Source organism: Ahaetulla prasina, chromosome 1, assembly GCF_028640845.1.
Source record: "Ahaetulla prasina isolate Xishuangbanna chromosome 1, ASM2864084v1, whole genome shotgun sequence".
In the NCBI taxonomy this organism is placed as follows: domain Eukaryota; kingdom Metazoa; phylum Chordata; class Lepidosauria; order Squamata; family Colubridae; genus Ahaetulla; species Ahaetulla prasina.
In genome coordinates, this window is record NC_080539.1 from 316649686 (window position 1) to 316663688 (window position 14003).

The 14003-nt window shown below is 34.1% G+C and overlaps 1 protein-coding gene across 3 annotated transcripts in view; it reads left to right on the forward strand.

Annotated features, from left to right (window-relative positions):
- Positions 1-14003, forward strand: part of NPAS3 (neuronal PAS domain protein 3) — an 805304-nt gene that overhangs the window by 780491 nt on the left and 10810 nt on the right. For all 3 annotated transcript variants that reach the window (XM_058162236.1, XM_058162237.1, XM_058162238.1), the window contains one exon: positions 4246-4352. In XM_058162236.1, coding sequence (XP_058018219.1) covers positions 4246-4352 — 107 coding nt within the window. The remainder of the gene's footprint in view (positions 1-4245; positions 4353-14003) is intronic.

Consider the following 14003-nt stretch of genomic DNA (forward strand, 5'->3'; position numbering starts at 1 on the left):
GCATGCTCATGTGTGCCAGCCAGCTGGCCTTATGTGTGCCAGAAATCAGAAGACCAAGTGACCGGCATGCATAGCAGGGAACTGCTCTTCCAGTTTCCAGTGCTCTTGCACGTGCGCACCAGGGAGCTGCTCTTCCAGTTTCTGGTGCTCCCCCGCATGCGGGCACACGCTCCCGTTTTGGCACTCAGTGCCAAAAAGGTTTGCCAACACTGTTCTAGACAGTGTGCAATGCCCACATGCAGATCTTGGAAGCTGTGTTCTACAGCTTCTGAAATGTTTTTGATGTATGACAGGGTGTGCCATGTGGTTGGTCTTGTACCTTGTTTCTTCCTTTCTCTCCCCACTGTGTTGCTCAGACATCTTGTGACAAATGATTGTGGGTACCCATTCTGCTTGAATTGTTCATGTCAGTACCTGCTCTCCAGCTGCTTCGCTTGCTGGAGAATGTTCTCCAGCAAGCCGTATAGTGCTCTGATGTAGTTCTTCAGAAAAATTCAGAAAGTGTGGAGTGTTGGTGGCCTTGCTATAAACTGTGGTGTCTAGGCTCCCTTCCTCTTGTCTGTTGAAAAGTACATCTAAAAATGATAATTTAGACATACTTGTCAATAGACAAGAGGATGGAAGCCTAGAAACCACAGTTTATCACAAGGCCACCAATGTAAGGATCTCCAACATAAAATGCATAAAACCTTTAGAGCATCTGAGGTTTTTTTTAGAAATCTCTAAATTAATCATTTTCCATTTCTTAGTAAAAATGCAAATCAGCTTTTAGGAAGGCAAGTTCCCTCTCTAAGGAGAATCTGAAGACAGTGAAATGAACTGTTACCTTATTCTCATGACCACCTAAATACAGTGAATACTTATTGGGGGGAAAGAAGAGAAAGTTGTGTCTTTGGTTCCAATCCCTGATCTACATGTATTTGGTGATATAAACAATTCTGTGCATTCAAAATAGATATGCATTTGGCACCTTTACCAATGGGCACAAGAGCCATTCACTTGAGGAACAACAATCCTGCTCCTCTCTTTCTAATTCCCTATTTATGAATATGTTATCTAAATACAAGTATAGTCTCTCAGCATGCAACCTGTAAAAATGTCATCTTGCCTTAAAAAGATTCAATGCAACCATTTATGAATGGCTTTTCTACATGCTTGCAACAGATCAGATAAGTGGCTGTACTGAAAACAGATGAGCAGTGAATCAGCAGAACTCGGTGTAATGAATGAAATCACATGCTCAGGAGCTCTGTTTGTAATGAATTGTCAGTGTTATCGTATCAATCTTCAGCTGGTTCAGTTAAGTGCACAGACTCACAATACCTTAACACAGTAGAATCTAAATTAATATATTAATCAAATGCAAGAATATCCCGAATTCATGTATCAGAAAAATGACCATCAGCTTTACAGGCATGATGGAAAGTATTTATATCATATAAATATACAATATCACAGTATTTCAGCACAGCCCTTCTCACCTAGGAAACTGTTATTTAGTCAACAAGAAGAGAAGAAAATCTGTGCAATAGCGGTTCTTTTAAGATCAAGGACTCCTTTGAGACATCCATCTTTAAAAAATACACCTAAACACACACATACAAGATTGATTTCTTTATACTACACTTGAAAACACACAACTTCCTCATCCACTTAACATCAAGTATTATTACCAAAGCATATTATAATAGCCAGTCTGGATGAATGTAATTATAATCCATGCTTGGAAAAATTAAATTGACATCTTAAAATTTAGTCTGATTCGCTGAAAACAAAGACAGATATCGCTAGTCATAATGATAGTACACATTTTACTTAATTCCTATCAACATTAATTCCTATCATCAGTTCTTCTAGGTGGCCTAATACTGCAACAATGTCCCATTATTTTGCCTGCCAATGAACAATATTGTGCCTACACTTGTTTGAGGAGATGCAGTTTCTAAAAGCATTATTTGACATTTTTTCCCCAACAGAAAGAATTTTCAAGTAATAGGAAGGAAACTGAAGGGAAAAAGCCTATAATTTGTACTTGATATGTCAGACCCCTGAAATCTATCCTTGGAACCCCTATTTAGGAACCACTGGTTAAAAAACTTTGTATATACCAGTGATGGCTAACCTTTCCAGATTGAGTGCCCAAAGCGCATGTGCGCAAACCCCCAAAATGCAATGCTACATGACCCCCGCACATGCGCCCCACCCCTGCAAATGCATGCACACACCCACATGTGCCCTATGCATGCACAGCAGAGACCTGAAGATCAGCCGGCAGGTGGGAGGTGCACACGCAAGTGCAGCGGATCTGAGTTGGGGCAATAGCTCACATGCCTACAGAGAGGGCACTGTATGGCACAGGTTTGCCATCACAGGTATATATGAAGGCTCCACCCTATACACAGTAACCTCAAGCATTGCAGAGAATAGAAGAGAGATACAGTAGGTCCTGCCTCTTTTCCATGATACAGGGAATAAAATGGAGGTATAGCATACCTGGATATTATGCAGATTGTTCCCAACTTCTGATCCTTTACATCTGTCTCTGCCCATCAGCAACACCTCCATTTTATCTTTAGTTCCAAAATGGAAAAAATCCATTTATCTATTCTGGAGGAAGAAACTAGCAATTGCACATTTTCTGATTTTTGTTGAGTAGTGAGAACCTGACAGGTGGCTCCCTAATTTGCTATTTTTAAAAAAAAAAAAATCATATTAAGTTCTTATTATCTCTCAGAGTGACTCCATGCCATCACTCTGAATGTGTGTGAACCCTACATGTACTCCAATGCATCCCCAGTATTTCCCATCTGCCATTCAAGAGCAAACTTACATAATTTTCTCAGAACCTGAGTGACAAAAGGTCCTCATATAGTCCCAATATAGTTTGTGAGCATTAGAACATCATTTAAAAAACATAACGAAGAGTTACATCTTCCAAACAAAAGGGAGAACCCAGCTGACCAGGCTAATTCGCCCTCCCAATTTTCAATTTGAGAGGATTTTTTTTTAACACAGATGCCTGAGGACATTGACATCTGGACAATCAATAAGAGGAACGCACATACAGAGAGAAGCAGAGCAGAGCACAGAGCAGGAAAGGCTACTGAAAGGATTTTAAAGTTTCTGCACAGAGTAAACCACAAAGTCCCAGTTAAAAGAGCTAGGAGTGAAAGCAGAGCTCCCAGCTGAATAAGACTAAAAAAGATAACACCCTCAGGCATCTGTATGTCTCAGCATTTAAATTATATTGCTTGAAATGTCAGTTTGGACTCTGTGCCAGGAAACAGTTGAAGAGCCTTTTTTCATGAATATGCTCAATAGAAGACCAATCTGTTGAAATGAAAGATGTCTCTAATCATTTTGCATAAGCATAACATGTTCTTATTTTATAGTATAACCTTGAATTATCTTGCTCTTTTAATGAGGAGCTTTGTATTTTAAGGAATTCGTCTTATCTTTGTGGATGTTGTTAAATATGGACCTATAGACAATTTGGGATTGCATTTGTTAAAACAAATGGATTGACTTCTGCAGAGGAAGGGAAGGGAAGGGAAGGGAAGGGAAGGGAAGGGCAAGAAGGAGGGAGGGAGGGAGGGAGGGAGGGAGGGAGGGAGGGAAGGAAGGAAGGAAGGAAGGAAGGAAGGAAGGAAGGAAGGAAGGAAGGAAGGAAGGAAGGAAGGAAGGAAGGAAGGAAATAAATCTTATCTTGATTTGGGTTTTATTACAGACATGTTTATTTGAGAACAAAGAGAGCCAAACTGGCCTAAGATTTAAGATGTTAGAGTAGGACTGCTGGCTAATTTTGGGTCGGTCATTCTCAGTCCTAGGAAGTAAACACAGTCAAATAAAAACAGCAGTAAACCACTTCTTAAAAATTCTTCTAAAATCACTGCATTGTTCTAAAACAACTACAACTTGTCCATATAATCACCAGGAGACAAGACCTACTCACATACATGCATACACACACACATAAAAGAAAACAAATAGCAAGAATGTTACAGATGGGCTAAAGGTCTCTCTTTTTAGAATTAAATTTAGGGTTTTATTCTTGGTAGATAAAACTAAATTATGGGTTGGGGTTAATTCTACCTTCTGAGACAACACAACAAAATAATATAAAATTGTCATAAAAAGGATAGTTTTCAGGATAGATATACAAGTTTGGGATCAGAATGGAAAGCATTTCATTGTTGTTGTATTTTCTTCCTTTCTCGGTTTATAGGCTTTATTTTTCCTTTACAGGATTAGCGATTACATGGATCTGACCCCTGTAGATATAGTAGGGAAAAGATGTTACCACTTCATTCATGCTGAAGATGTGGAAGGGATCAGGCACAGTCATTTAGACCGTAAGTACTCTGTTCTTATAAAAAATATCACCGTGCATTAAAAAAGTTACGATGTTTTATAACTGAACTAATTCTTGTATTCCAATCTGTAGACCTCTCTAGTCTCTCTTTTACTTTATTTGTGGATGATTTAGTCATAACATACATATTTTCCTCTGTCACTAAAGGCAATTGGCAAATGTTCAAATGTGAGCCATGATAAATTCAAATCAAACTGTGATCACACCATGTGGAGAGATTGTTTTTGTGCATGAGAAGTTTTGAAATAAAAATTGAAGTCAGGAGAGCCATCTGTTCATGTGACAAAGCATAATATAAGTATAGCAATTAATTGCGTTGACATGTTAAAAGTTACCTTAATGTGGGATAGACCCAAAACCCATTGTGGTTAGAGCAGGTCAGCAGAATAAAACAATATTTAATATTTTCCTACCTGAGAACAGAGAGGTGCAGCAAAACTGTCCCCACTTTTGTGGTCAAAGCAGGCAAATGAATCCTGATGCAGGCCCTGCCTCTTATATACTTGCATATAGCATTGTGATGTAGAAACCAAAGGGGCAGGATTGTGATGTCACAGTGCATGGCTGACCTTGTTTGCCAATCATAAGTGGTCCAGCTATCATTAGGCAGCAAATACTTTTGCCTTCAACTATCCATTAGGCAAGCTGGTCACTGAGGAAAGAAAGAGCTACTGCTATTGTTAAGCATGGGAAACATAGCATGGGAAACAGGGGTGGGTGCTGAATTTATTTATTGCCAGTCTCTTGAGGCTCAAGGGAGATCAACATATCTAACATGGACTGGAAATGGTGAATGTTCAAAGCATTCTGCCTCTGCCTCAGTTGTATTACCTGAATCTGGTATGCTTCCTATGGCTTTGGTGCTAGTTGATTAGTGCACACAAAAGTTATACTCTGTTCTAGTTAACATAACTTTAACTCAAACATGTTTAATGAAAGAAGCCCATCAAGACAGGAAACAACCAAATTATTCCTTTACTGATTAAAAAGTCTTCTTCCACTAAGCCCAGATCTTTCTATCTGAAATCTTGAAAGTTTGTTAGCTAAGGCTAACTCTGCCATGTAGGCCAATTTCCTAACAAATATTAGGATCTGTTAGAAACAAGAAATACTTTAAGAAATATGAAAGCATGATTCCATTAGGAAAGCAACTTTGCCTATCAATGTAATAAACATCTTTTTAAAAAAACAATTCAGCAATTTCCTATTTTAAAAAAAACAACCCCAAGTCACATGCACTCCGAAACTTGTTGCGGAAAAGTTTATCCAATTCTGTCAAAATAAAAAAGAAATCATTGCTGACTCTGGGAAATAGAAATACTTCAATACAGCTTCTGAATTCAGCAAAACAAAAGATTTTCAGAATTGCCAAATCAGAATCTGAATCAATCATGTGTGTATATACTTAAAGGATTTTAATAGGATTAAGATTTATTATTGGAATTGATAAATTAGGCTTCTGACCAGCCTAATTAACAGCAAATTATTTTGGTTAATTCCCTCAATACTTCCTAATCAATTTTTCATCAGAAACCACATTTAATAAATAAATAAATAACCATTAATTTTTAGCATTAGAAGAATTTCTCATAATTTTAATACTTTGAGACCTATCCTGTTTCTCTTACTTAACCATGTTCAATTTAAACTTTTCTTTGCTGTTTTATTTAACGGTCTATTTTTGTACATTCCATACTGAATCATGATGTTATAACTATGACTACATCATAGTTCTGTATGACTGTATTACAATGCTCCATTTACATTAAATCCCTTTCATGATGCTTTCTATCAGAGTATTGAGGTGCCATTTTCCATAAATTGTCTGCATTTTTAAAAGCTCGTTCTCCAGTTGTTGCCTCCATTTCTGTCTCACTTTCTTTATATTTATACTCATGTTTGTATTTCTATCTTTTATTTATTTATTTCCTTTATTTATCTAAACAACCGCAATCTTGAGATATTTGATGGCAAGACACCAAAACAAGAAAATAATAAGAACAATAAAATACAATAAAACATATTTTACATACATATAGTAAGATGAATGCTCACAGTCACATTTGATCAAAGTTTATTTTTTTAAATCAACACATTTTTTAACAAACATATTAATGCAGGGGTATCAAACTCACATCATCACAGCAGTGTCACGTGATGTAGCAGGACTTTTTTCCCCTTCGCTAAACCAGGCATGGGCATGGCCAGCATGTGACGCATCCAGCCCGCGGGCCAGGAGTTTGACACCCTGCATTAATGTAAAGAGTCCTTCAATAAATATGTATTGATTACAACAAAAAGCAAAGAGTAAAAAGGTTATTATAAAGCTAGAAGGAATCCAGATCTAAGACATCTTTTGTCTTCTATACAATTTTCTAATTTAATGGGATTTTAAGCACTAGCAGAAGAAGAATCAAACTCCTTGGCAGAGCATTCAAAAGATGCATCCACATCACTTTGCACTATCCTTACATGAAATGCTATCTGTTTTCCTTGCTTTCCTTTCATTGATTAAAATTAAAAAACATAGGACTTTAATTTTATGGATTTCCTCCCTTGAAATAAGAGAGTAGACTTCAACTTCAGGAGTAGAAATCTAACAACATTTTCCCCAGCAGTCTGTCTACTTGCCTCTGCAGCTAGAAAGAAGGGTAGGCAAGAAGGAAATTGGGTGTCAGGGACGAAGGTCCCAGAAGATTCTGTGGATTTGGAGGATCCTCTGCAACCTCTCCCAATTCAGCTCAAAGGAAATGTAAATCAATCTTTAACATCATCTAAATTAATTCATTCTTTTTGCAAGCAATGGATCTGCTTGCTTCTTATTATTTTCTCAGTCTGACATTGACTGTGCTTCAAAATAAGGCTATGTATTTACAGAAATTTGTATTATCTAGAAATTCTGGGATTTGTAATGCAATACATCATAAGGATAACAGTTTGAGAAAGAAAGATACCCATTAGTTCAGAAAGCCTATAAAATAGTTAGCTGGATAGTATCTGTCTTCTATCTAATCTTTTAGTAGTGTCTCCTACTAGAGGTTGTCAATAATCAACATTATTTGTTCTTTTCCTATTATTGTCTGAAAAAAAGACATTCCATTTTTGCCAAACTGCATATTTAGATTTTTCAGCCAGAATATGCATTATGTTCCAACTCTGCATTTCTCTTAAGTCTTATAATTAATTGAAGCAATTTGTATTTCTCATTGCTTGTCATATGTTCCCAATATTCATTTTCTTGGTGGTATTTACAATTTTGCTATCTTCGTCTATTGGATGGTAAATTGTCTCATTTCCTATATAATATAATTGTCACATAATGTTTTAAGTAATATTCTCTAAATCTTGTTTTAAATGCTTATATTCTGCTGATGGTCATATATTTTCATTGTTCATCTTCTGTTCTGTGTAATGTAACTGGCAAAGCCCTAGCAACATACAATCTGCCAGTGAAGCTCCATCTTAAATCCTGAGTGTAAATAAATGTGCTTATTTTTTCAAAGAAGTGATAGCATAGCTTTAATAATTGCAGTATTAATTATTGCTTGATGTATGATTTTCTAGATAGAGTGCATACTGTATGCCTATATACATAACTACTTATAATGGAACTTAAATCTTTTGCTAAGCATTTGGACATTTCACTAATATAATTTGTATGTTCCTAGCATCACATTTACCTGTGCAAATAGTAGAATTGATTTGCATTCAATTCTTCCTCATATAAAAGAAGTTCTTTCGTTTCAACAAGAGCTCCCACTGGATAATCATAAATAAATTGGGATTTACTCTGAGAAACTACTCTGAAGTAAGCTGTTTGAAGACTGGGGCCTTATCATCCACTCCATATAAAGAATTCACTTAAACTTCTTTTTAATTCTGCACACCAATATCAGTAAAAGATAAAAAAAAGTAATAAACATATTTCTTTCCACTAATATATGAAAACTCTATTCTAATCCTATTTTGGTATTTGGTGACATTGTTGCCTTGTTTTGATTTAGCAAGTCCATTTACTACTCAAAAAATAAAAGGTTGTCACATAATATAAAAGCATATATCTCCTCAATTAATTGGAAAAAAAATAGTAACATTCACTGAAGAATAATATCAAACATTTTCTGACTGAAAATCCAAGCAGGACGTAGAGGAGTTAAGACCTCTAGAGAATGTCATGAATATACTTCTGGACAAATATAGGATGATATACCAGGATTTTCAAAATGGATATATATTGCTTTTGGGAACTGTCACTCGATTGTGTAGCTACAGATATAGTATGTGCTTTTTCATTTTGGAATCTTAATTGAGGTCTAAATTCATAAACCTGACACTGACAAAAAGATGCTTGTCACCCTCAGCTATTGCTCAGAAAACGTCATCCCATTTCTTCTGGACTTGATTTACAGCCATAAAAAATACAATTCCTTAAGAACAGCAGCCCGAGCAGTTTGTTTTCCATAAAGCAAAGGTCTCTGATGACTACATTTGGGAGCATTCTTTCTTATATGCTCTAATTTAGTTTCCAATAGCTGAAACAATCCAGATTTTTTTTTAAAAAAAAAGCAGCTTTACTATCACTTTATTCATGCTACTTCCCATTTTCAAAAGAATTTTGCCCTTCAATATTGAGACTTTTTTCCCCCTCTGCAGTCAGTTACAAATACACAATGGCTTTTATGTACATTCATTTGAAAATTTCTATTCAGTTATTTGCTGGTTCAATTTCCAAGATAAAAAAAATCAGTCTTTTTAAGTTATACCTCTGTGTGTGTATAAATATGGACATGGACGCTCACAGATACGCATATTTAAATGAATGTATATCTTTTAATAATCTTAAATTTACTATTTAAAATAGATGGAATCATTCTCGACGGCAAAAACTCGCTTCACAAGTTTTGCTATCATAATAGGGAAAAATTATACGAAGTCAAGTAGCACACAATTAGTAAAACTGTAGGGAGAAAAACAAAGCCTTTTAATACAGAGGCATTCTAATCCTAATCAGTTTGAAATGTCTGTGCTTTTGTAGTGCTTAATATCCTCAATCACAAAAGAAATCAAACTTATTCTAGTCAAGGTATAGCATTCTGTGAAATGCTAAAATATACAAATGAATGTCAACTGTTGTACAAGTTGATGATAATCACCAAAGCAAAAGAGATTGCTTTGATATTATTTGATAGTGTGTCTTGTGTTTAGATGATGTTTGAACATGGTAACTTTAAAGGCAGCCCAACAGTTGAAAAACAAATATGCATTACTGGAAGAGCATTAGCAAAAAAGTTAGTTGCTCTGTTCAATTAACCTGCATATTTTCAGCTGTAGCATGGATCTGTAATGCCAGATGTTGTGTTATTGCAGTCTAAAATCAAAAAGCATCATGAGACGTTCTTGAAACCATTTCCAGCTCCAGAGATTTGGCCATCTGAAGCAATGTCCATGTATTTCCCAAGGTATAGGTGACTGAGAAGTCAAAGCTTGTCTGTGAAATCTAACTTGCAGTCATGCAGCCTTTGAATATAACTCTAAATAGGGATTGTTCCAAAGTTGCCCTCCGACCTCCACAGCAAAATGAGGAATTGAATCTGATACTACCTTGTCCCAATTCACCATTCTACAATGTTTCCAAAATTCACAAAGAGAATAATGAATAAACATAAATTAAGTCTAAACTTTACAAATGAAAGAGTAACTTAGACTATAAAAATGTTTTGTCTGATTTATGTAAATTTCTAATGTCAGCCAATTTGGAAGTGCTTTTAGATAGCATTAGATGTTTTAATCTCTATCACATAATTTTAATTCTTCTCTACTTAAGTGAAAATTAGTTAATTCCCATTATGTTTTATAATTTCTTAATTTTCAATATTTGTGTCTGTTAGCATGTCAAATGAGATTTTGTATGGATTGGATTCAGTTTAATCATGCTTAGTTAATTCATTAAAATCAGGGACTTGAGGTTGAATCTAGATTTAGTCTTAATTGGATCAGGTCCATAAAAAGCAATGAAATGTATTCATAATAAATTGGTATGTCACTGTGAAAGATATGAGATTCATTGAACGTGAGGAAATATAAATGTTCTAGAATATTTAAAATGCATCTTATAGAGAGACGTCCTTATTTCAAATTGTCACCTAGCTTTATAGTATATGTTTATATATATATATATATATATATATATATGTATGTATATATGTATGTATAAAGATTATCTTTATATATAATATATCAGAATATCTGTGCAATAGTTGCAGCATCTGTTTGAACTTTTAAACATGTATATATAAAATCCTGGTACCAAGCTCATTTAAGATTCATTCTGATCCCCATTAATTTCAGTGTAGAATTATGATCTAAAATCATATAGCTGTATCTACAATTCTGCCTGTTCCATTCTAAATTATTTAAGGCACATAGTATTGCTGAATGGAAACATGTAGCTTCTTTTTTTCTTAGATATTCAAACATCTAATTATTCTATTTGACAGCATCTCTCAAATACCTGGTATTTACATTTGGTTACACATACATACATAACCTCATAACAAAATAGAAATAGAAAATAGAAATAATAATAATAATAATAATAATAATAATAATAATAATAATAATAATAATAATAATAATATTAACAACAACAAGAAGAAGACAATAACTAGTAAAAATCACTAGTAATAATAATGAATGCAGCATATGAAATGAAGAACTCTAAACAAGACATGTGGGTGTTTTTAAAATATTTATTATGGTATTAAAGTGTGTATGTATGTGTGTATCTTACCTGGTGGATGCTGTGTTAATTATGAAGCAATTAAGAAGAAAGGGATACTTTGTAAGTATAAATCACATTAAATATAAATAAATACATAAAAGTATCTACTCTGCACATAGTTGCATTAGAATATAAATTAGAAAGTAATGACCTTTGAATTGTTTCAATAATTATTTAGCAGGATTTATTTTTAAAACTGGAAATTTTAGACACGGTACCAAATAAGGTCAAAGGTTTCTTGGGGAACATGTGAATGAAAACCGGTGCAAAAATAGAGATACATATTCTTCTGGATGAAATGAATGATTTCCTTTAATAAAGCCAGATTTATATTTAGATGAATTCTTTAAACCAAAGATTCTGTGAGAATGGGTCAGAGGAAGAACTATAATTCCTTTCTTCCATCCATCCATCCATCCATCCACCCACCTACCCACCCATCCATCCCTACTTATCCAATCTCTTTTTGGACAGCCAGTGAGTGTTACATGATTCATTGATAGTTTTGGATCATAATTCTGTTTAAACATTATGTATCCTAAAAGTTTACTAAATAATCTTCAGCAGTCATTGCTATTTAACTTAATTGCAGAATTTGTAGTAAAAATGCCACCAAAGACACAGATAATTCTGAAAGCTGATATTTTAAAAATGTTTTCTCTGTTTCAAGCAAGTGAGGCACTTAGTGCACTCTATCTGTGATGCTATTTTCCCCATGGGTTTTGAAAATGACCTTCTTGTAAAGCATCAAGGACTGTAACTTTTCAGATAAAAAATACTTGTTCTTGTTTTAAGTCAATGCCAGGTTTATTCCCCTATAGTCCACAGTTTTCAAAAGCAGAAGAAAAGTAATCCAGAAATTTTCTTTAAAAAAACACACACACTACTGTTTCCAGAATGAAGTTACTCTGTCAGCTTGCCTTGGGCTTTAGGTGGAGAAGAAGAGATTAAAGAGTCAGTATTCCTTTTCATGTTTCCTCTGCCAGTTTTGTGAATGTAAAAAGAGAAACGATACTAACAGCTAAGTGTTCAACTGTGGTACTAAATGCAGAGCTATTTCTTTCTCTTTCTCTCTTTCTCTTTCTCTCTCTCTCTCTCTCTCTCTCTCTCTCTCTCGTTAAATTAACAGTATTTTCATATTAGGACAATCTGGGAATCACTCTAGCTCACCCTTATTCTTGTGAAAGCAGTAAATACTGCATACCCCCCCTTTTTTTCGGGTGTAATGAGGGCTTTTGTAAACCAGTGTTTATGTGATACCTTAAATCAACTGATCTCTTTTTTTTTCATGTTTACTATCTACTGAACCAAAATATGCAATATGCTCAAAGTTTCAAAGTCATTTGTAACCTAGAGAAACATTGTATTGTATGGAATGCTTTAAAAAAAAAGTCACAATTTGTTACAAGATTTTTTCATCTCCTCTTCAAACTGAATTAAATTACACACAACTCGCAGTTTAGATGTTTTTCTTTGATTTCTAAGAACAGCTTTATCAGGGGGGAAATGTTTTTTTCCCCAAAAAACACAAATCTTGAAACTTATACTGATCCATTTTATTTTATTCAAAGAATTTCTACATTTCTCTTTCTATTCCTTCTCTAAACAAAATTCAGAAATAGAATTAGATTTCCTTTTTGGAAATGGTATACAATATACAACAAATTATTGAATTAATTTTGTACTATTGTACTGTTATCTTATCCTATAATCATATCTTATTATTGTGTAGCCTAACCATGGGTCAAACAATAATAATACTATAAAAAAGATTCATCTAAAACTGCAATGTACAGATAATGTAAAAGATTACGTGCAAAGATATTTTATTTTGACAGAAAGGCTTAGATATAGAATCAAATTGGTTACCCCATTCTCTAAAAAACTCTTCCCCAATCTATTCACTTCCATAAGTGTTTCACTAAACTCTCATAATTCCCAGTCAGCTTTTTTATCTTTAATTACACCACTATTGTGACTTCCTGTGTCATGTTGGTTGACCTGTGTTCACGATTCATCATATCACTTTGAAAAATTGCCATTAGAAAGAGTCTTCCTTTCCTAAAACTTATTTTCCATAAGTATTGAGGTAGAGTAAAAAGCCAAAAATGTTCTTTTGTAATTATATTAACCCAGGTGAAACAAAATTATTTACAACCAGCAAATTGCATTATTTCATTTGCTTTATTTTCAAAAAGTACATTAGTGAAGGAAGAGGTTATTAGGCCTTTAAAAATCCTTTAAAAAGAACACTTAATTCATGCAGTTTTGCTATTATTGCATGAACCTTCTGCCTTCTTTAGATCTCTTACCAGTGCTTTTTTACAATTGGTTAACCCTGACAGGGTACTTATTTTAATATTGCCTCTGTTTCTTTTTCTTAAAACTGTATTTTTGTTAAATGCATGAGAATCAATGATTTATAGTATAATCCTAAATATGCCTTGGCTTAACCCAAGAAGATGGCAATGGTAAATGTATATAGTAAAAATATTAAGTTTATTGAAAGAAACACATTTCCCAATACCTCCATCTTCAGTTTTCCCCTCAGAAATTCAGTCAGCTAACCTGTTAACAATAGATTATTATAATAAAATTCCTTTACTATTAATTTTTTTAATAAATTTATAAAATGAGGTCTTCTAATAGAGTAAAACTTTAAAGGAAGATTCCCCTATTCCTTATTCTCAGTCTTAAACTAATTATAAATTCAAAAGTATTTGCATAAAACTGAAGTCTCAATACCATAGTTGTTTGAGGGAAAAGTCCACATATTTCCAGCTTCTTGCTTATCTTTGCAGTTTAGCATTGAATTATATCTGAAACATGAATACACAAAAGCAAAGATCC